Source organism: Macrosteles quadrilineatus, unplaced genomic scaffold (genome assembly GCF_028750875.1).
Source record: "Macrosteles quadrilineatus isolate MER2022 unplaced genomic scaffold, UCM_ALF_1.0 Scaffold_9__3_contigs__length_116548681, whole genome shotgun sequence".
Lineage (NCBI taxonomy): Eukaryota > Metazoa > Arthropoda > Insecta > Hemiptera > Cicadellidae > Macrosteles > Macrosteles quadrilineatus.
Genome location: NW_026542602.1, coordinates 19126762 through 19151648, shown reverse-complemented (window position 1 = coordinate 19151648; position 24887 = coordinate 19126762). Strand labels below are relative to the sequence as shown.

The following is a 24887-nucleotide window of genomic DNA, read 5'->3' as shown; positions in this document are numbered from 1 at the left end:
TCCATGGTGATTTCATGGTATTTCAGGTTTGTAACACTTACTTATGAATTAAAACCTTAAAAATAAAAAAAAATTACCAAGAAGACAAATTTGTAACTAGGCATTAACAATGTAAAAATAGTTAATCAGTAGTTAAAAATAACAACCGAGCTGAATTGTCATATAATTAAGAATATGCATTTTACTGAAATGGATTGGAAAATTAACTAAACTACTTTTGAAAAAAAAAACAATTCTCTTAGAAAAAGTAGACAAATTTGTTATACAATCATAACTTTACTAGAAGGCATGTGTTAAAAAATACGAAGACGATTAAATTAAGACAAATTGTATAATAATAGGTTTAACAAGGAACATATTAAAACAGTTTCCATATTAAGTACTCAATCTCATTTCTTCACATTTATTATCAATCAGCCTTTAATACGATATAAAAATATTTTGAGTGTTTAACCATGATATAACTGGATATTAAAATACAATATTTCCTTAAAGCTCGACTTAGATTGTCCTTATTCAGTTTCTTGTTGGATTAGTCAAGTTTTAGATAGTTGGAAATGCTAAGTAAGACTTACACCCTGGTCAAATTGGAATAAGATGTTTGATTATCTGGCCATTGGAAATTACATCAAATTTGAGCAATCTTTATGCAAATAACATCCAAATGATGTCCGCCTGTTTGATTTTTCCTTTATGCATTACAAGCGCTATAGTATATAACAGCCTATTATATTGTTCAGTACCTAGAGAAGAAACTGTCTACTCAATTTGAATATGGGCTAGTTTCAATGATACCATGATAAACTTATGGGAATTATGAAATTGTACTCTAACTGTGTATTATGTTTAATATCTCTATTCTATGGTGATGCTGTTTATTACAGAAAATATGTAATTTCATAACTTCAACAATAATTGGTAACACTAGCTAGTTTGTGGCTGTTTTAAAGAAGTTCTAGTCAATTTAGTAGTAAAATATGACCAACCTTGAAGTAATAAGTAAAAAACATAGTGGTTATTCACTTAAAAAACTATGTAGAGCAAATATTGGTTGAAATATAGTTTTTACTTACATGCTGTAATCTTGTAAACCATGTTGATATTTGTAACACAACTTATAGGGAAGTTGACTCACTGAATTGAATTACATATTTAAAGTTTAATCTTTGTTGATAATCATTTGGGTTTTCATGTCAAAGACAGCATCACAGACCATCAACAACTGTAATCTCAGTGCATTGAATCAGCAATAACAACTGTGTCAAGAATTACTTGAAATTATTTCAAGTTTAAATGTTTTATGTATGTCAAGGTTATTTAATATTTTTTGTTTACACATTTTCTTATTTTTTTAAAGAGGTTGGTGGCCTCTTTTAACGTTGCATTTGCCCGTCCACATAGACTAAGCCATAAAGCGTGGATTGTTAACAGCAAGGCAAGGAGTGAGCCGGTACAGTACAAAGGTGAACTGTAGGCCTACTGATAAAATGTTATCCGCAGTGACCAGGATCCGAACCCACGACATCGCTGCCTTGGGCCCGGAGTCCGCGACGCTACCGACTGAGCCACCGACTCACTAAAAATTGTTTAATTCTCAACCAGATTATTGTTTCTATTTTGGCTCACCTTTTCATGTTTTCTTTTAAATTTGAAAATAAACAACTGTGTCTGAAGCAGTTGAATTTAACCTTGTATAACATCAGTATATATTTTATATATATTTCCAATGGCCAAATGAAAGGAAGAAGTTTAATCTAGTATATTAATTAGATTTGGTACGTCATATATATATATTATTAATAAAATATTTAATATGTAAACACGTTATGTACAAGTTAAGTAACTTTCATATAAGTACATTACAGGAAATAGTTATGTACACATCTTATACATTGCCTAGTTGGATTTCACAATTACTTTATCTAATAATGATATTACCGATACAGAATTTATCTTAGAGGATGTATAAAGTTTCTTGATAGTAATAACTAAAATATAACTTTATTTTTTAGAACTACTTAATTTCATAAACTATCCTTATACAATGATGCATAGTTCAACAAATTAAAGCTGCATCTCATTGTCAGTTTTTAGCAGTCCTTAAAGGAGTGCTGAAGTTCAACTAGTTTTAATGACTTTATATTATTTAACATTTTTCAATAAAGTATAAGGTTTTTCTCGACACTAAATGAAGGCACTAAATTTACAATAACAACCGTAATATTATGTTAAACTAGATTTTGTGCAACATTCACAACCAATGGAATACAACTATGGTGACAATAAATTTTTCAAATAATTACTAGGACTTATTTACAATAGGTACACAAGCTTAAGACATTTGAAAAATACTCTTTGTAATTATTATTTTAAAAACAGATGCAACATTTTAATTAACAACTTACTGTTCCGTTAATTTTTCTTTTGACACACGAATAAACTTCTCTTAAAAACCTTCTTCTTATACGTTTTTATGAAGCATGTTTTAGATAAAACGGGTATAAACACATCAAAATTAGCCTTTCATTGTTATTTTATTATTATTTCAATTGTATTTTCAATATTTAATGTTAGCATTGACTGAGACATTGTGGTTTATCTAATTTTTATGATAATCAGATCAGATTTTTTCTACTTAGTAATGCCATATAATTATTTGCAGCTCTTTCTTGTAAACTGGACGGAGAAGTCTAAATTAGGACATTGCTGATAACTCTATAGTTTATCTGCAGCCTACCATCTGCTTTAATTCTTAAAACAAAATCAAAATCATCCCAGAAAAACAAGATTTTTTTTAACAAAGCAGGGTGTCCAGCTACCATGACAAAGAGATTCAAGTTAACTCCATGATAAAAAATCTACAGCAACATATATGATTTCTTGCGATTTTGGCAACATCCGTGATAATTGCCCGCTGACATAACAATAAACTGTGATGTTTGTTTGAATCCCAGCACGTTAGTGATCATCTCTCACATTATGGGCCCTATTGTTGTAATGGTTGAGAGTTGAGTCAATCGTCAACACTCAACTCAACCAACAAGAGGATTTTGTTTTTTTGAAATCCAACAGTTGAGAAGTGAGTTGGTGATCACTAGTTAAGTGACTCGTTTAGAAATGAAAGCGGCAACACCGCACGAAAAACAGATGACATCATTTTGAACCAATAGCACAGGTGCAGATTGGCTTGCGAGCTTCAAGCTAACCTCTCACTCTAAATTCTGGATGGATCCTTTTCTCAGCTAATCTGAATCTCAACTCAATCTGCCATATTTCGAGAAACTGAGGTAAACTGTCAGCTCAGTCCGTAGAGATTGTCACTTGCCAGATTAAGGTTATGTCTTAATCTTAGTGATTGCAAAAGTACCTTTTTTATAAGTTTTCGAAATAAATTAACCACGGAGCCTTGTTTTAGGCTATACCTCATTATAATTATACCCGTTTGATAAGTTATTTGCTTTCTTCGTCTCTATTTAAGAACAAATCACCTTAGTTCCCTTCATAGTTTTTTTTTCTTGTTATTTTTAATTGTGTTTGATGTTTAAGTTAATAAATCATAATAATAATTATCTTATAATAAGTTTAATTAGTAGGCCGTCTTTTTCAAAGTATTGCAACATACCAACAAGGATACAACCCTTGATTTGATAGTCTATTATTGACACAGTAAATAAAAATGTAATTTATTATACAGAAAACAATAGAATAAAATATTGGGCACTATGGCAATAATTGACAACAAATACCTAACCTATAATCTCAGTTAGTAATAGTAGTAGTAAACAAAGCAATTACAATATGGCGTTGATATAAAAAAAATAACAATTTTTGCTGAGGGAGATAAAAGAAAGTGCAGTCAACTGCTCACTCAACAGCTCAATTGGTGGTGAGTAGTTTTAGTTGGATTAGTCAACTGTCAATCGTTTGAAAAATGAAAAATACATAACAATTGGAAAGTGAGTGACTCAACACTCAACTCAACAGTCAACCATTTCAAAAATAGGGCCCTATCTGTGATGATATACAGGAATAGCAGCGATGTACAAATAATTTCTTACAATCGCAGCGACTTGCAAGATCATGGGCAACATTGTGATTTTGTGATGAGATCAAGATCATTTTTCCTGACAAAAGGAAGCCAAACGACAACAAACAGTGCTTAGTGGCAGATTTTATTTGCATTCATTCCAAATTTCAAACCTTTCTTCTATGCAAAATTGACCAGCAGTTCATGGATTCCTTCTCGGTCATGAAAATTCACATGATATTCCCAGTATTCAGGTAGGCTGTACACACTGCAAAGACCCTTAAAACGTTTTTTACAAGGTGTATTATAAAAAAAAAATACTATTTAGCTTCTTAGAAAAAATTATCAAAAACCCTGTCAAAATGGTCCCAAGTAATTACTTTTGCAATATAACTTTCTTTTAAGGGAAATCAGAAAAAAAGAGCAAACAATACCTAAAAGTTTTCAACTTTAAATGCTATCACATTAAATAATGTTGTGCCCTATTCAGACTTATAAACACACTGCCTAATCTAGATTACCACAAATTATTTTGCAGTACTATAATTTGTATGTAGCATTTTCATATTGTCTAGTCGAGCTATGAAATTAACTTTTTTGGTTACTTTAGCTGCACAACAAAACGTTTTCCTGAGGATTTAAATATCCATCATAAACTTAAGTTGAAATATTTAGCCTACATAAAGCCTTAAAATAAGATTGGGAATTCTTTTTTAGGATATAAAAATGGTTATTTTAAGTTGAGTAATCACTTAATTTAAGTACAAGGCATGTAAAACTCAGCAAAAAGTTGTTGACAAGTCAGCTTTATGAGTTTCAGAATTCATTGTGAGATATAACTGGTGTATAAGAATTTTTATGATAAAAATTGTCATTTAAGCTATTTAAAAAATAACCTCTCAAAGTTGTTCCAAACTGAGATAGATTTTAAAAAGCTTCAATATTACATCCAGCTTGGTGAAGAAACCATTTTAGTTGAAAGAGTTTTTCCTGACCAAAGTCTAAATTTTCTAAACGTGCAATGCTTAAGCTAATTGCATTTTGTCATTGTACAAGTTAAAAAACAGCATAATGCCATACAAACAGTTGTACAAAACATACATATACATATCTTATTCAAACTAAAAGTTCCATTGTTACTCACAAAAGGAAAAAGATTCAGGGCAAAGAAGGTAATAAGCTCAAAAATTTACCAAATCAAAGTTTCATTTGTGTGATTTGTGAGTGATATTAAATATATCTACAACCGTAATTGTAGGAATTTCATAAAAATATGGGAAATTTCAACTCAGTGTGTGCAAAGATCTAAAAGAACTTCTTTTAGTTAAATAAAAGAGTAATTTAAAATTGTAGTAGAATCAGAATGTCGAGAGGGTTTGCTAAATCTACTTAGGTCAGAGTGACACCTTGCTCGCAGACGACGCAACACCATCTAGCACAGCTTATGACACACTGGCACCCCCTCAGCTGATTGGCTCGTCTAGTGTACGTCACTTGGTCAGTGAGACACCTGGTTTCGCAGGTCAGAGAGTGCCTGTGTGTTGCAGTGGACAATCAGCTCCAGAGCTCGCAGACGACACAACATCACCTCGCACAGCTGATGGCACCCTGGCACCTCCTCAGCTGATTGGTTTGTCTAGTGTACGTCACTTGGTCAGTGAGACACCTGGTTTCGCAGGTCAGAGAGTGCCTGTGTGTTGCAGTGGACAATCAGCTCCAGAGCTCGCAGACGACACAACATCACCTCGCACAGCTGATGGCACCCTGGCACCTCCTCAGCTGATTGGTTTGTCTAGTGTACGTCACTTGGTCAGTGAGACACCTGGTTTCGCAGGTCAGAGAGTGCCTGTGTGTTGCGGTGGACAAGCAGCTCCAGAGCTCGCAGACGACGCAACATCACCTCGCACAGCTGATGGCACCCTGGCACCTCCTCAGCTGATTGGTTTGTCTAGTGTACGTCACTTGGTCAGTGAGACACCTGGTTTCGCAGGTCAGAGAGTGCCTGTGTGTTGCAGTGGACAATCAGCTCCAGAGCTCGCAGACGACGCAACATCACCTCGCACAGCTGATGGCACCCTGGCACCTCCTCAGCTGATTGGTTTGTCTAGTGTACGTCACTTGGTCAGTGAGACACCTGGTTTCGCAGGTCAGAGAGTGCCTGTGTGTTGCGGTGGACAAGCAGCTCCAGAGCTCGCAGACGACGCAACACCACCTCGCACAGCTGATGACACCCTGGTGCCTCCTCAGCTGATTGACTCATCCACTGATCAAGTTCTTTGCTCAACTCTGCTTGATGTTTCAAAAGTTCAGTCATCTAAAAATTTGAAATTTCTAAATTAGCATAATACATTAATACAAATTATATAATCAACTATACATATAGACAGCAGGTAAGTTTGGTTTCATAAGATAAAAATTAAATAATTCCAATGATTGCTTAGTCACCTTAAAATGGTAAGAAAACAGGATTCTAGTGGTTCCCAATATTTTGGGCAGGTCGGGCTAACAGTTGGCCTGTGGGATGGGTGAGGGAAAATTAATACATTGCATTTGGTCAAAATCAGATAGGGTTGAGCCAAGCTTCTAATTTTTACGATCACAGAAAGTGTCTGTGAAGATTGACAATTTTGCCACAATCGAGTATGCAGTTCACAGTTTTGCTGCAATTAATTGTGGGGGATGATGATAATGTCGCCGTGTCAACAGAAGATGTTCACAATTTTGCCTTGACGGCAGAAATTCACAATTTCACTGTGACAGCAAAAGATTTTCATGATTTTGTCGAGCCCAAAGGACACATTTACGATTTCACAGAGACTGCAGAAGATGTCCTTGATTTTGTCATAAATAATAATAATAATAATAATAATTCTTTTATTGCAGTCGACAAAGTACATTGCATTACAAACGTCAATAAACATGTCTTGATAAATGTGGAAGATGTTCGCGATTTCACTATAACTGCGGAAGGCATTCCCAATTAATCTTTCTGTGACTGTGGAAGACCATCACGATTCCGCCAAGACCACGGAAGATGTTCACAATTTTACTGTGATATGAGGGAGATCATGTAAAATATTTTGTATTGATCGATAGTAATATTAAATTTTTTTCCAAGTCTGTACTTTTTCAAAGCAATCAATGCTGCAATTTTAGCCTAACCAGGTTTCCGCCCAAAACAAAAGATTGTATATTTTTTCTGTACCACGATGCACCAACATGACTCAGTTAAAAAAATCTATGCTGATCCACCGAGAATTCTTTCATTCCATTGCCTAAATCCTGGTAAAAAAGTACATTTCTTTGTATTGAGAAAAATTAAACTATACACTACTTAAGGAGGTATAGTAGCGCCTATAGCTAAATAAAAGTTACAGTAAGTAAAATCCATTACTGCCGAAAAATGATGTTTTAATGTAAATTCAAAGAATGTAAACGTAAACACACTATGATGCAGCACAAACCTGCTTGACTAGAGTGTTGAGCATGTCGGGATCAGAGGCTGTGTCCAGCAAGTCAGACAATCTGGAGACCTCTACGCTGAGACAACACTTCAGCTCGTAGTGAGATGTATCTTGAGCCAGGTGAGACTGATAACTAGACAGTGCCAGCCTCACAACCCTACACTGCAGCTCACATCTCTGAAATCATTTGATGACAATCAGTCAGCCAATAACACCACAAGCACCAATGTGAAGGTGGCACCGCAAGTTGGGAAGGGTGAATGTTTGTTTGGTGATTTGCCATCTCAAAACATTGTTTTCAGTTGATGTCCATTCTCTGACAGGTGTGAAGTCATTTTTAAAGAGGTAGCAACCTCAACCTGTGATACTCAACTCCCGATTAACCGGGATAAAGTAGTGTTGAGGCTTCCTGGATACGTAAAATCGTGGTTAATCCGCAAAATACTATTGAATAGGAAAGTGTATTAAATTACAATACAGTATTAAATTATGGTAATTAACATGTTTATATTGAATCAAAACATTACTGATTACTGAATGAGTTATTTGACAGGAATTAAAATGAATAACACACGTATTTGAACACAATGACACTCGCACAAAGAAGATCTAGTCTCCAAGATCAAATAAAATATTTACAAGACATAAACTACCGTGAAATAATTTTTTTGAAAATAATCTGTAACAGTTTTCTGTTTTTGAAAAAAAAAAAAATATTTTTTTTACTCTACTTTCATGTTTTGTAACACAATTTTGTCTGCAATGGGAGAATTGTTTGGTAATTGGGGTAAAAGGGGAGGGTCTAATTTAGATCTGAACAACTTTGTACACATGTTGTATTGGTCAGTAGCAAAACGCTGGCAAATCATGTATGAAAGCAGAGGAATGCCAGTTAAGTCCAATGGCGATGGTAAAGTTTCTGTCAATAGGATGATTTTTCAAAATTCTGTTAAAGTCAGTAAACTTGGTGAGTGTTCATCAAGTAAAACTCTAACATTCCCAAACAGCTTAATCTGCATCATAATGTTGTGTATTTCTGAGTTCTCATCAATGACTCAATCCACTCTCTCTCTCAATTGAAGGATGCACTATTTAGTTTTTTATACTGGTTTTGGTGACTATATCCAAATGACAAATAGTAAACATTAAAATTTTTACTAACTTCTATAAATTTAGCCTTATAATATGATAATTGATCTTATTTTAGGCTACTCTTTCAATCAATAATGTTATAGACAATAATAACAATAATAACACTTTTTCTAAGGTAGGCTAGCTGCCATCCCTATTTTTCTAATTTATGCATAAAATTACTTTTTCTTTTTACCAATCAAATTCAAATCTTCTTTATTTGTTTCATGTACAGCAATACAATAAATAGCGTCATTATAATATTCGTGAATGACAAAATAGTTCATACCTCATTGATGGTCAAGTTCAGAAAGTGTTCACAACTGCCGATTTCAACTGGTACTTTAGCCTCCTGTGAAATTGTAACAAAAAATAATGTAAAACTTGATGCATGAATTTGGACTTAATGACTACTAAATAACTAATTCTTAATCCTTTCATCACAAGCATTGGCAGAAATGAACAAGTTGATATCCTACAACAGGTAATGATTTCCATACATAAAACATAAAATGTATTTTTTTATGAACAAGAGAGTATAAGGGAGTAAGCGCATAAGGAAATTTAAAATTATTGTTATTCAGGAGAAAGAAAATGGAAATTACTAACTTATGTTAGAAGTGAGATTTGATTTTGTTTCCGATAAGAAGAGCAGGCTTGCCTGTACAGTGGGTGAGTCTTCTCAATAGCAAAGAAGAGGGTCAAGAGCAAAGAGACAAGAGGGCAAAGAGTGTAGGTTAACACTTTAGAGTGTAGGTACACTGTAGAGGAAAGCCTGCTCTAAATATAAACAAAATCAAAACTTTCTGGTATAGATTTTTTGTCCAAGAAAAGAATATTACAAGTGTTTTTTTTTTCTATACACAATTAAAAGAAATGTGTGAAAATCAGTGTCTACTTGATAAAAAACAACAAAAGTAAAATAAATTGTAACATGACCTGTCATTTTCTAATAAGTAAGATGTTTCTGTTACTTTATTTATTCATTTTAACGGTCAACATGTATAACATAAAAGTAGTTAAATAAGGAACAGTTTTGAAAGCGTTTAACAGCCAACTTTAGTCAAATATATGATAAATAGAAGAGAAAATACAACAACACAATATCAAATATAACAATATAAATAAATATAACACAATATAATACATAAATAGGACTATAGACACATCTTACCAATTACAGTTTGTTAACCCATTTGCATACAAAAAATGCACTACCTACACACAAGAATCCTATATCCCATGCTATAGAAGAACCCAATAGGCAACCATGTTTCTTAAAAACCTTTTTCCTCAGCTCGTGTGCATCACAGGGAAAATATACGCATACTGTTAAAAAGATATTTACCTGTAGATGTGCAGAATCTCTTTATAAATTAAAATAGGCTAAAAAATGGCTCAAAAAATGAATTTAATATACAAAAATAACATGGCCTTATGTGTTGCCATGCTGATGAGGAAATAACAATGAAATATTAACAGAAAAATAAAATCAAAACAGATGGAAGAAATTCCAATCAGATGTTTAGAGTTTTCAACCATGGGGCGGCCTCTAGTTTCAATTGATTGGCTCTTTTAGTGACTTACAAATACAACTATAACTTTCTTATTGATTATGCTGGATTATGTTTAAAATGACTATATCTTCCTCTTCAGAAATATTGGGAGACTTTTGCAAATTATCTATATATCGGTCTATTTCACTCAATCGTAAACAGACAGTCGCGACATTTTGACACAAAACATAACCTTATAACTCCCACTTGTTAACTAATATTTTTGTTTTCCAAAACAGAACAAGTCAACCAAATAATTTAAAAATACAGACAATATACAGTGTCACAATTACAAATAGATAGAACAAAATTATTGATCCGACAAGTGCTGTGATCCCTTGGAATAATGTAGAGCTAGTGGCAATGTCCATGGATGGAACAGTTCCGTCTAGGAATGCCAGAACACATTAGCGGCAGGACGGAAATATGCCAGTGGGTTAACTACAGTAGTATTTAGTGCAGCGGATTCAGCCTATTCTTATAATATTTATTTATAAAAGGTAAACCCTCCATCATATTAAAAAAACTTTAAGCAATCTATTAGTGATTAAAAACAATACATCTTAAGTAATATCAAAATACTTACCACAAGTTGTTTTGCAAGTGATCTGAGATCTTCGAAGCTATGTACAAGTTTTTCCTAAACAGAAATTACTACCTGAGTAAAAACAAATTGTACTCAACTTATATTTATCATTGAGCTTTTCATTGGTAACCCTTGTTACAGAATCAGTAGTTATAAAAAGTAAAACCAAAAGTGAACAAGGCATCAACATTTTCCATTAAAAAGTACGAATTCCCCAATCAAAGTCACGGTGTCATCTTGAACATCTACCGCGATCCCGACACAATTGTGAACATGTCCCACAATCGCAGCGCGATCGTCAACTCATTGCGAGGTCACAGCGCCAGCGCAAACACTGTTTTTATCATTTTCTGTGTTATCCGACCTTGCCGTGGCCGTTTTAGGTAGGATAATCGAGCCTCTACTGATAATTAAATTAAATTTCTACAGTTGTACATAAAACCACATTCTGTCACAACCCTGTTTCTTCCTTGAAGAAGATTCTTCAGGAAAACATTCTTATCAACCGGACATTGATACTAGTACAGCAAAGCATAAACCAGACACAATGGTTAACAGGTTAGGTTAGTCAGGGTAGAATAGATAAACTAATTCAACTCAACCCAATAACATTTAGATAAAGATATCAGTTGATCAAAACATTAGACTACTCAAACTGCTACCTGACTGACCTCAATTTAATTACAGGATATTTATTTTAAGTCTAGAAATGTAAAAATGGAAATCTAGGAAATCAGGCTGCAGATATATATTTAGAATACCACATTAACTAAAGTAGCTTAACCAACCAACATTCTATACAAACGTATAGCCTACTCTGTATGAGCAATAATAGGTACAAAAGAAAGCACCTTAACCTTAGAGAGATGTACCTTATCTGATTGAGATCTAATGGCTGAGTTGAACTGAAGACTGCTTTCCGTGATGACTTCCAGGGGCTCCATGATTTTCTCTAATGATTCTATTACCTTGTCTAGACTCTCAATGACTCGAACTGGAGCTGAGGTTGATGGGTGAGATTCTTCCTCATCTTGCGATTCTGTCTCCCTGTTAACTACAGGTGGTTTTTCTTGCTCTTTCAATTGTGCTTGTTCTAACTCACTCGCGAGGCTAGGAAACGGACTAGTACAAGAAGTTGATGTGTCAAAAGATTGAAGACTAGTATAAACCTTAGGCCGTTCCAGGATACTTGATGAGTTAGACGCGACAGAAGCTTTTTCTAAAACGTTTGAATCTGTCACACTGACACTTTTTTCACTATGTTTATCACTTATACTAGGATTACCCGTCGGTAAATTGGTATTAGAATAAAAATCCGATCCTAACCTAATAGAAGTTTCTTCATCGTTACAAGCTTCACTTAATAGTTCAACTTGACTAATATGTGCTATGCTACTGGAATTTGGTTGATCATTTTTTGAGTCTAAACTACTATCAATTTCTCTAAACTCGCTGGCCAAAGTTTCATCCACTGATATGGATGGTAAAAAAGATTCATTCAACACAGTTTCCTGAGATTCACTAGGTGCATTTGCAGTTTCAGTTGATCCGGAGGAATCTGGTGATGGAAAAACCTCGAGGGATGAGGGGGTCTCTGGAAGAGGTTGTTCGACGGTGACAGCTCCTGTTCTCGTGCCGTAGTCAGGACTGTCAAACTCATCAACTCCACGTGACGATCGACCGCTTGACGGCAATCCAACACCACTGTCACCCAAAGAGCGGGCTTCCATTGAAGAGCTTGACAACTTTGATTCCTGAAGGAAGAAAGTACATTTTTTGTAATGTTTCTGGTGTAACTATTACTATTGGTTTGTGTAAAAATGCTAAGTATAAATTAGATCAAATTCAAAATGGCAACTAATTACACATAATGTACTACTAGAGGATAAAAAGAGGAATTTCTACTGACAACATACTAAATCCATTTTGTTTTACTTCTTTGACCAATGAATCATTGGCTTATCCACAAAACCAGTTTTAAACATCCTGCAATTTTCTTTCACCTTTTCAATTTAAAGGAAGTAGTTCTGTTGCTGTTGGATTCAAGAAGTGTGTCTCCCAACCAACATGTGAGATACTCAAACATGTTTGTTCATTTTCTTTATTTACTGACTTGCTATTTACAATTTATTTTACTATTAAACTCAACCGCTTTAAAATCAAATGTCTTGTATTCCTAAAAACATTGTTAATGAATCAATTAAACTGCTACCTAGTAGGTTTATGATCAATGGTTGTTGTCATAAAAAAGACTTGTTTACATAAACAAAATTATGTTGAAATAAAAACCTAACAATACCTGATTCTTCTCTGCCAGCAAAGTTGTGACTATGTTGGCAAAGGCATGGCGGGGAACAGTGGTTGGAGGGGAGGGGGGAGCTGGTTCTCCCGCCTCCTGTATGGAGGGGAAGCTTGGTTTGTCCAATGAGAGATCGTTCTTTTGAAGCCCTGGGGTGCCGGTGCTACTCGTCCATCTGCTGTTTAACATTTAACAGAACTGAGTTTTAAATACATATCAAATGCATTGCTAACAGAGTTGTAAATTTTAAATTAAAGATTTTGGAATATTTGTTGACACTTAAAAATATATTTCAATCTACCAGTGTTCATAAATGGAATTCTTTCTCGAGTAGCACTAACATTTTGAATTGCTCATCTTCCATTGTTGCTTGTAACCTTATACTCTAACTGGCTAGTTGCTATACGTTCTATGTTTATTTGTCGTATGTACATGTTTTAGGTGTGAATTTTCGATGATTTCAACAGATCTGGATACATTGGCTAGATGACACATTCATTAAGATGTTCCTGTGACACCTCAAGATAGACTCAAGAAGTCTGAAACCATGGGTAGTAATGTAACACTAGTAAATTTATAAAAAAACTATTCTTGAATAAACCATTAATCCAGGGGCCAATTCATTACACGATAGTTTACTGTTTGAAACAGTTAAAACAAAACTTCATACTGCAATATACGACCAAGCAAGCAAGTTCAAAATGTGTTTTTGCTCTCTAAAAAGATGACAATGAATATCTCATTAACTAACACAAACAATAGTTAATTATTGAAAGTATTGAATTAGTACCTGTCGCTGTCAGTAAGACTGGAGGGAGGGCTTTCTATGAGATCTCCGTCCCGACTGAAAGTGAACGACTGCTGTCCGATGATGATTCTCTTCCGACTCACTTCTGGTGATCTACAACAACAATCACATTACAGATGCTATGTTATCAAGACTGCTATGAGACAAAAACTACTGAATACTGCAATATCATACAGTGGTTTGGCTAGTTTAGTTTATTTACATGTATTTCCACACGGGTTCAGAATTGTGTAATGTTTTGAAAGGTGCAAACTTTGGTCATGTTGTATCTTAATGTCACCCAGACTCTTGACTTGTTATGAGAATAAACCAAAAAATAAAATGATTCTCACCGTTCTTATAATTACAAATCTGTTTTTAATGGTAGCTGTACACTACATCAGATTACTTGGACAACTTCTGAGCTTTCCGTGCATTATGTGAATGAGTAAATGATAAAGGTGTGAAAGCATGAGATTTTTGTTCAAGTTGTGCTTTTACATTTATCATTCATTGTATTTTGCGGCAAAATAAATTTTATTAAAAAAAATTTTTTTGTCTATAGCTGAGAAATCACAAACATCCTTTGAGTTCGTGGGGATATATTATTGTACCCTGCGATCACAGGAAAAGCATGAATTTTTAAACTGTACAATCTTCTTGTTCTGCAGTGGCAATAGCATAGAATTAGTAAAAGCTAGGCTCAAGCTCAATTTTCTGACTTTGTGTTCGATCATTCAAGTGCGTAGTACTCATTTAGGTGTAAGTGTGAATGAGAAGTGTGACTGTGTAAATAAATGCTTAGCGTGAGTGAGTTAGCTATGCAGCCGACTCCATGCCGTACCACAGGAGTGAGTTAGCTATGCAGCCGACTCCATGCCGTACCACGGGAACAGATGCATTGACAGTCCTGGGACAACCCGGGGCTACCAGCCACCCGTTGGTCACGCAGAGAGTTGGTAGCATAGCCGTTTAGACATGATGCTAGGATAGATAGCAGTAAGACATGTAATAAAGAGTGAGTGAGTGAGTGAGCATGTGTCATTTTATATATGAGCTAGTTGGTTAATGTTTATTTTTAGATTGTTAAATAATTTTCTCTACTGACCACACAACTTGATCAAGTGGCCAGTTATATTTCCAATGATATGTTTGTTTTTTACTTTGTAATTTTTTAATGGAAATAAAATCATTTATTCAATTAGCATCCACTGATTTATAGTGCCTGGCCAGTTTTACTACCTAAACCTACACCTAATGTAAACAAATGTTGACAAACTCTTATTTTTTTTTACTGCACAATAATAACACAGGAAACAACCATTTTGTTGGGTAATTACTAAATTTTCCTCTTTTCAAACTTTGCAATCTAGGTACAGCTTGTTTTTGATTCACCCTCCTTTGTTTACATGTACTATTGTTCACAGTTTATAATATTTACATAAGATTCAGCAAGATAACTGAAAATAAAAAAAAATATGATGTTATAGAATATAGATTATTGGAATGGGAATACATAATTTTGTTTTTGCATTTCTTACCTTTGGTTTTGACTGTCCAGCCATGCTCGATTGTCCGGTGTCAGAACCGAATTCCCTGGGCTCCTATAAAACAAAGGATGTTAAAAATTAACTTTGCATAAAACATACCTTAAGCTAAGAGTAGGTGTCATTTAACATACTAGGATACTAGCCTATTACTGAACTGTCACCATCTCTAGCCTGAAAACATGGGTATTAGGTATTGAGAATACCCGTATTACTTTGGAAACCATTCTGAACGGTTTAAAAGAATGAATGAAATACAGTAACTATCACACTGATTGCATATTGCTATTAACAGCGAGCATCATAAAATAATAGTACCATGGTAATAGATTATTATTTTACTAACGACAGAGGTCTAAACTGTTAGAATGAGCGAGTGAAATAACGCTGATCGTGTCTTCCTATTAACGGTGAGCATCATTGTGGTACCTTATAATATGGTAATACAATTATTTTTGTAGCTTCGTCTGAACTGTTAGAACTAGGGAGTGAAAAAAAAACACTGATCCTGTATTCATACTGTAGGAAAAGCTACAAAACTTATGACTATTACTTCAAAGTAAAGGAAATTCCCATCTTTAATGCATTAAAAAGTCCTTAATCCTTTTTTCACAGTTGACTACCATGTGTTTTTTTCCATAATAAGCTACCCAGTATGAGAATCATGGCCTTGCACATCATTTAATTGTTTGGGACTATTTCTTTTAGCACAGTTGTCTAGATAGTCAGTTAATCGTCCAAGGATTAGGTATTGTAGGTGTATGCAGCACTCACTTGAGGTTGGTGATGACGTTGCGCGCCGCCCGGGTGAAGCGATTGTTGCGGTCAGTGTTTGTAGAAACGTGCGGGGGCGATGCGACCGAGCAGTTCTCTCTCTCGTGCTCGCGCAGCTTCTCCATAATCTTGGCAACGATCACTGAAGGCATCGTATGAGAAGGACCTGCGAACCGAACAGGATGAACTTTTTATAGATTATATTTCTATATTTGGGTGTGTATTTTAAAGCTAAGATGATTGGAGGATTAATGTTAAATGCATAAGATACTAGCTTTGTAAATGACTAAAATTAGGAGGTTCTTTAAACCAGGACCATTGAAGAGCCCAATGATCAAGCACAGCTTCTTCAGTTTAAAACCATCAAAGAGCTACTAGATTTTCTCAGCATCAAACCAACAACCTTTCATTGATAGGAGATGAAAAAAGCATTAAGCTCAACAGGAACAACAAAAGTTGGTAATATTTTGGCTCAAAATTTTGTGGTGTGTTTCATGAAAGGAGATATTGAATAGGGCCTAAGTGTAGTTCTACTTGCCTACATTTTGCGACTGGACTCTTATGGGTTATTGTAATTATGTACAAATTAATTATTACTTTCCATTTGAATGCATAAGAAAATCTATTTTGTAAAGAATGCAAAGATTAACTAATGTATGAGATGAAGGATGTAAATCAATCTCAAGACTATAATTTAAACGTTTACTAAGTAGGTCACAAGAAGACACTGGTTTTTGTTTTTATTTGAGTAACATTCTGTAAACATACAAAACAAACAATATTTAAGTAAATGTATTAATTTATAATAAAAATAAACTAAAAGTGATACAGACTAAAACAAAACATACATGCATTTTCACATTCTCTATTGCGAGTGCAAATGACAATTGAAAATTAAAATATAGAATGTCTGATATGTTTAAGCGTCAAATAAGTTTAAAAATAAGAATAAGAAATGAAAAAAATCTCAGTGTATGGTAACGAAAACCAGTGGTTAAAGTCACAAAAGAAAAACATGTAAAACGTAGTTTCAACAGACCAAAAAATAAAAAACAAATGAGTGTAGTTACCGATAGTTTCAATATTTGAATAAATTTGTAGGCCTATAGGAGAAAAAATTACACTTAAAAATATAAAAAAAAACACACAAAAACTACGAGTCATGCTGACTCACGTCCTGCGGCTTGTGGTAGGAAGGATCAAACTGTTAGCTCCTGGAAACAGGATCACACTTATATTGCAGTTTGCAGTCTATATTAGATAAATAGATTACAGTCTGTATTACATAAGCTGTCACATCACAATATTCACAATGTATGTATTCTTGGTTAACAGTTGGTCTCAACTCTTGTGGTTTACTCAGTGTAATATTAGATATCTAAACTTTCACAGCCATTTTGGTTATTTAACAACTTTTTAAAACTATGTATTAATATTGATATCACTTACAGTAATATTTTCCTAAATATATGTATATTTAATACAATAAGGGTTTTTTCTGTTACATCCTTTTTCCAGCTGTCCAACATAACCAATTATTATAATTGAGGTGTCATTTTTTTATGTATGTTGAATAGGCTACTTTTTGATGATTGAACGAATCAAATTATGATGTAGATCTCAAATCAACAAATTTAATGTATTGTAAATTAGTAATTGTGTTTACCTAATAACTGTCTTAAATAAACATGTTTGAAAATTTAAACTGTATTGCATTATTATTATTTATTTTACCTCAGCAACACATTTTGAACCCCCGGCTCGAACTTAAAAATGATCTCGAGTCAGCAAAACTTCATTTTTGGCCGTAGGTACGAAATATATTATTTCCTACAGTTACCTGACAAAGTGGGCTTCTTGCACTGATTATAGCACGCAAAGTAGCTAATTGCCGCACTTATTTTTTTGCAGCACTTTAGTATTCCAACCAAATAACACAAAACGTAATACGAGTAATCTTTAAACTAAGTTGGCAACACTTAAAGATACTACGATCCCAAGAACGACAGCAGGACGGGAGGACTAAATTTGGTTCTTAACTTGGCCTAAGCCAACGACTCCCTTCTTTCAGTTAAGTTAGGGTTAGGAGTTTTCTATTACTCGATTACACCAGCAGAAATTTCAAAATTTACTACTTAACACTATCCTTTGCTTGTTCTAAGTTTTTTATAACCTTGAATTTTCCTGACCACATAGGCCTGTGCGTGAAACATATCCAGCAAAGCAATGGGTGAGCCGGTACTGATAAAAAGTAGTGACAAAACCAGGATCCGATCCCAAGACATTGCTGCCTTGCGCTCAAAGTTTGTGGCGCTACCGACCAAGCCACCAACTCACCAAACATTTGATAGAAACATGATTTTGGTAAAACATTATTGGGACATGACTTACAGTAATCAGTTGGAGTACAGAAACCAAAACTAGTGAGATAAAGTAAAAAAAAAATAACCTTTGACTGGTCTTTATCTTTTATAGATGAATCTTATGGTTTGTATTATGACGCAGCTAAGTAGAAAATCATGGTTTCATATAGTTATGCTGCCCTCTAGACTTTTCTGGGGCTTTGGGACATGACCAAAATCAATAGGAGAATCCAGATCAATTGAAAAACAGAAACCAAAACTAATCGAATAGAGCAAACGAGAAACTACATAAATTGTACGGCCAAACTTATTCACCAAAAATGTTAGCTCAGTGATACACGTCTTAACGTGATCTGCGTTAGTTTAGTGATATTGCTGGCTCAAGACCACAGTCATGGACTATTTGATCCCTGTTGTCACCGCTGACTAGATCATGCGACTTACACTTATACTGTGACAGTGCTTTGCTGTCTTAATGCACAGAACAGTACGAGACACACCTACTGTATTGTAAAGGATAGATGAGTTTTTGTTTCACTTTTAAGAAACATAAAATAAAAAAAAAACATTTATGACTCACCAGATAGTCCTCTATAACCGTAGAAGCCAGTCTCAAAATTGGTGACCACCTCCTGCTGGTGCCTGAGAAAGTCGTCGATGGCGACCCCCTTCAGTTTGCTAGGCTGCAGGAACCGCTGGGGTATCCGACACTCAGACGAGGCTGCACCTCCAAACCCCAGTGAAAACAGAACCTCCTCAGGGTCAGGGCGTCGAGCCTCCAGCAACGACTCTACGCTGCTACAATGGCTGTCACTCTCACTGGGCTCTTGGTGGCTACAGAACAATGTTGTGAATCAGAAACATTATCACACAGCTTTGTGGTATCAAAAATGGGGGGTGTTTCATAACGAAACAATTTTACTAATGGTCCAAAAACATTTTAGTTCCAATTGGTCAAGATTAGAGGGCCTACTACTTCACTAAGGTATATACCAATGATAAATGATATAAAATAGGTCAACATTATTTAACTAACAAGCAAAGCGCTTTATAATTCGGAAGATAAAACAATTACCATACAAGTAAATATTGTCCCTCAGTTTTTAAACTTACATCAGAAAAATGTATAGACATAGACCCTGTATTGGTGACATTTATTTTGATAAGCATGAAATTGTTTTAATTTAATTCTTACCAAAGTTACTTCAAACCAACATAATATTTATCTATTCATACCTGGTGACTTGGACGGCTGGAGGCAGTGGACCACACATTAAACCCGCTGCAACGTACACAATACATGTATAAATGAATGGTATAATAAAACTTACATATTTATAAGATTCTTCTTTCTATTCTTTGTCTAATAGGGGATAAATACATGCATGCAAATGCATTAACATTTTGGTTCTCTTTAATTTACTACCAGAAGAAGACCAGGACAAAATACTAGAGTAATGTTTTGTGACTTTTATTATGTAGGTATCTACAAATCATCCCAAAACTCAACATTGTTTGACGAAAGCTAGCTGAACTATACATACCAAACAAATAGCTAAACAGAGATTAACTACTTTTAGCGAATTTCCCATATAAGGAATAAGCCCTACATTTATTCGAACGAGTTCGCAAATTAGCATGATTGGACTATGGGAACGGGGTTTTATGGGGTAAAAATTTGTTTTACTCATTTTTTGACAAAAGAAAACCATAAAATTTAGCAAATTCATTCCAAACAATTTTGTAGAGCTTAAAAAACAAATAATTTAGTACCGGTATATTAAAGTGTTATTATGCGCATAATGGCTATGGAGAAAATTCCAAAAAAATCTTAAATTTAAAATTCCCATGTTATTCTTATGGAGAATAAGTAAACTGGTGTAGTTTGCTTGTTTATGAACATATTTTGATCAAATTTGGAAAATGCATTTATTTCTTACCAAACTATTAACATTAAAAAAAACTGTTTTACCCTCCCAGTTGCAGCAAACTATGTAGCCTACTATGTACTAGTTAAACTAATTCTGTTTAAATAGCGAATAAATGTGTTTTTTTATGGAGACATTTTTGTGTAAATCCAATCAGGCAAATGGAAATTCGCTTAGTCTGCAGGTTTGCTGCGGCAGGGGTATTTTATACAAGTTACTGTTTTACAGTACACTCTTGATTAACCAAGGTTGTTGGAACCGAAACAACCGACAACCTCGGTTACTGAGAATCTCGGATAACACTGAGATCTCTTGGATTTTGAGGTTAAGCTGGGTTTTCCTAGGCGCGGAAGCGGAGAGCGGAGAGAGGAACGTAGAGAGCAGAAGAGAACTTAACACAGTGTTCCGCTCCGCTCCTAGGAAAACAGTAACATTAAATTACCTAAAACAAGTGGAGTCCGCTCTACACTTCCGCGCCTAGGAAAACCCGGCTTTAGGGGCTACGGTATATCATTAAGAAGTAAAATACTTGTAAAATATATACAATTGGTATTTTAATAGCCTACAATTTTTTTTTTTAATAATGTGTGTTATGAAAGCTGTGTTAACTAGTGTTATAAAAAAAAACAAAAAAAAAAAACAGTGACTCAAACTTGCTCCACAATTTTAATTTTCTTATGCTATATTTATTTTAACAAATAACAAATTACTAGCTATTTTTACTGTACTGTTAACAGAGACATTTGTAATAACATAATTATTGTTTTCCGAAAATAAAAATACATATAGGCCTAAAACAACCTCGTACCAACCTGAAGGCTCGGATAACCGGGGTTTGGAAAATCGAGAGTGTACTGTTATCGATACAAAAATCAAAATAGATTGTGAGCCTTAATTGTACGTTGTATGATGTTGGTTTAAGTTGCATGGTTTTGTGTTATACAGCTGTATATTGTATAATTGTATGTTGTATATGTATTCTATTGATTCAGCCGTTACCTTCAGCTCCTAGCGTGAGATTGTCGTCAGAGTCCTGAGTGAGAACAATACGGGGTTCTGTTTCTTCTTCTGCCCTACAACACCAGACAAACATGTTAAAGAATGTAATGTAATAGTAATGAGAGTAAAAAAAAGAGTTTATATAAAATTATGTGAAAATATAATTGAGTTTCAGAGTTTTGTTTGAAATATTTACAATCCAATACAAGCATTGTATCATTGATCATTGGATACCAAAATATGTGTGCTTATATAGACCATCTGTAGCCAATTTTTTATAAGAAAAAGAACAGAGTTGAATAGCTACTTATAAAGTGCGCTAGCGGTACTGTTTAAATTATATTTCCTTTCTTAACATGTGATACTTGGTTATGACAAGAAGATTATATAGCTAACAGCAAGCTATACTCTCAGTTTGTATTACTTAAAAAGGTGGCGTATTAAAAACAAAATTGGTTACTGACATAAGGTACTGTTGGTGCCTTAGTTCAATTATGTTTATTTGTATTTTAAAATTGGCAACAGTTTCAATATGGAAATGGAATATCTACTTCTATCAATAATCAAAGATTGTATCTTGTGGAATCTCTCCCTGGGTAAAGTTTAAGTTCTTTTAAAAGTACCGATTCCACAGCATTTGCTGACCTGTTCACTTGGCCGTCAGTGTCAGTAGGAGTGAGTGGCAGTGAGTCGACCCACTCCTGCACTGTGACGGGGGACTTGTTACGGGGCGTGGACGCGGGGGGTACCAGACCGCCCCCGCCCAGTGACAGCTCGCAGGGCCGCACACTCCCCCCGCCATTCCCCGCAATGGCTGCCGACTTGCTGAGCTCCTCATCTGTTGATGTCACCTGTAAATCAAATTTCATCCATTACTACAATTGTTTAGTCTGTACATGACTATTACATCCTCTTATATCCGATCCTCATAGACTGGCCCTAGATCTGATAGCCTAAAAATTGAATTAAAAAAGATGATAATGTAAACAGGTAAAATATTGTAGAAGTAGCTGTAATTAGGTGAATGAAATTCTGCTATTTATATATCAGTACTTAAATGTACAATGTTTACTTGTAAAATGTACAATACATAAGTATCGATGAAAGTATGTAAGTTTTCCTGTATGAATTGTATGTAAGTTACCTGTACCAATCAACTGTGCCTTAGAAAGATTATCGGTCTCATCTATATACAGAACATTTAACTTTTGAAAATAGAAATATATTGTTAGAAAAACAAACTCAAAGTTTAGGTTTTACCACACTCATTATTAAGATTTGGCAGGACCGCCGGCCATCTTGGATTTTCTGCCCATAATGGCAATGTTAATGGTTGAAGCGTATTACGGCATTGTTTATTAAGACAAATAATTGCATAATATCTCATTTTAAAGCTATTGAAACCGCGGATGTGATTTGCTATCTACTTTTTAATTTGAATCGTTATTTATTTTGTCTAACTACATAGATATATTGACTTAAAATAAAATTTAATTTTTTTCAACCTCTAAAACAAAAGTTTAAAAAATCGGAAAAGCAATTCACACGGAAAACATATTTAAGAATCACATTAAGTTTTCTGCTTGGTAATCAAGCTTATGGGGTATGATTAATATGCTTTAACGTGAGCGCATATTTTGCTGATCGACACTAGGACAACCACTGTTTAGCCTGGCATTTTACGGTCAACAACAATACAAAACTATTTACTCCTGCCGACTCTAATACTTGATTTATTAGGGATGGGCCGATTCCGATTCTCGATACCAGCGGTATTGAAGAATCACTGATACTTGAAACTTCGCTTCATAGTAGTCAATGAAAAATAAAAATCAGTAAAACTTTAGGCCTACATAAACTGGTGTTGGTTGTTTAAATTAAATTTAATGAAATACATTAAAATGTATGTCTTCTTGAAGTATCGTATTTTCCTTATAGGCTAACCTAATAAAATATGACCTAAAATAAATTAAGGAGCAAGTTATTTTTATTTAATCTTTGTAGAATAAGATAAATGTATTGCTATTGCCAAATGAGTAGATGGTGTTCGGCTGCTCTGAGGTTCTAAATCAATCAAATGACAAGTTCTGTGTAATTTTTTAATCATTCGTATTATTAACTGTTTTATGCTGTTGTATTTATTTGTTTTGCTGTCACTTGTTATACCTGTATTAAATGTTGACGGATGCCATGCAATTTTATATTTGTTTCACGGCAATAAAGATATATTATTATTATTATTATTATTATTGATTAAGGTTACCTACATATTATATAACCTTAATAAGATCTAATAAGATAACTGTATTGCTATTGATTAAGGTTACATAATATGTAACCATAATATATATTGCTTGATCAATAGCAATATAGTAGTTATCTTATTCTACAAAGATTAAATAAAAATAACATGCCCCTTTATTTATAGGGATAGCGAAGCACACATATATGTGTTATTAAATTCATTTATAACAGGTATCAGTATCGAGTGCATAATTGAAAATCGAAACCAAAGTTCTGGATTTGGAATCGGTATTGAGCAAATCTGTAATCGGTCCATCAGTAATATTTATAAATAAACGCACACATAATTGATTGAATAAACAAAAAATATTTACTTGCTTGGTTGTTTAAGAAACACTTTGATTCACTTTGAACTGAAAGAGTAAATTTAACTCACGCCACATTTCTATTGAGTACTAATTAATTATTCATAATGTGGTCTAATTATTAATAATAGCTCTTAATACCAATGCTAACTACTCAGATAGAACTGATCAGCTTAGCTTTGTTACCAAGTCCATACAATAAAATGAATCAACTACTTAGATTTTTATTTAAAATCTGGCAAAAAATTTAACATGGGGATGAGATGTAATGAATATGATAGGATGTTGTATTGATAGTCAAAGATATCAGACATACTAAAAAAAATCTAGAAAGACCTAGTTTTAACTTGTGTTTTCAAACCTAAATAGTCAGATGACTTTGAGTTTGTTGCTGATACTCAAATACAAGACGGTACTAAACAGAAAAGATAGTCTTAGCTAAAACTAATTTAATGTTTTAACGTACCAGATGTTTTACATAAATAAGGTTTTGTAGCCCTGAGATACTTCCCTCAATTTATTAAAACTTGTAAGCTTAAAAAATGGATTCATTAGTTCTGGCTAATCTTTTATTATTTCTTTTCAGATTGTCAAATAGTTATATTTCTGTCAGGAACTTAAAAATCCAGTTTTGCAAGTCCTAGTGTTGTATATTTTGAGAATATTGAAAATATATTTAATATTAGGATACTTGTAAGACAACAATAAACTTAAATACTACATTAAAATATGTTAAATAAATAAAATAAAAATCTAGCTGAGCTGAAACACTCTTTTGTTTCCTTTGCCAGTGGCATTTTGCAAGAAAGTAACTCAA

At 34.0% G+C, this 24887-nt stretch overlaps 1 protein-coding gene across 1 annotated transcript in view; it reads right to left on the bottom strand.

The window, feature by feature from the left end:
- The window catches only part of LOC129004296 (uncharacterized), a 64358-nt gene that overhangs the window by 23364 nt on the left and 16107 nt on the right, over window positions 1-24887 (bottom strand). The window contains exons 5-17 of the mRNA XM_054432824.1: window positions 22107-22312; window positions 21462-21535; window positions 19771-19816; window positions 19115-19368; window positions 16172-16337; window positions 15392-15454; window positions 13854-13964; window positions 13064-13241; window positions 11637-12518; window positions 10765-10818; window positions 8912-8974; window positions 7492-7668; window positions 1074-6341 (exon numbers count right to left, since the gene is read on the bottom strand). Of these exons, the coding sequence (XP_054288799.1) occupies window positions 6150-6341; window positions 7492-7668; window positions 8912-8974; window positions 10765-10818; window positions 11637-12518; window positions 13064-13241; window positions 13854-13964; window positions 15392-15454; window positions 16172-16337; window positions 19115-19368; window positions 19771-19816; window positions 21462-21535; window positions 22107-22312 (2466 nt within the window). The 3' untranslated portion in view covers window positions 1074-6149. The remainder of the gene's footprint in view (window positions 1-1073; window positions 6342-7491; window positions 7669-8911; window positions 8975-10764; window positions 10819-11636; window positions 12519-13063; window positions 13242-13853; window positions 13965-15391; window positions 15455-16171; window positions 16338-19114; window positions 19369-19770; window positions 19817-21461; window positions 21536-22106; window positions 22313-24887) is intronic.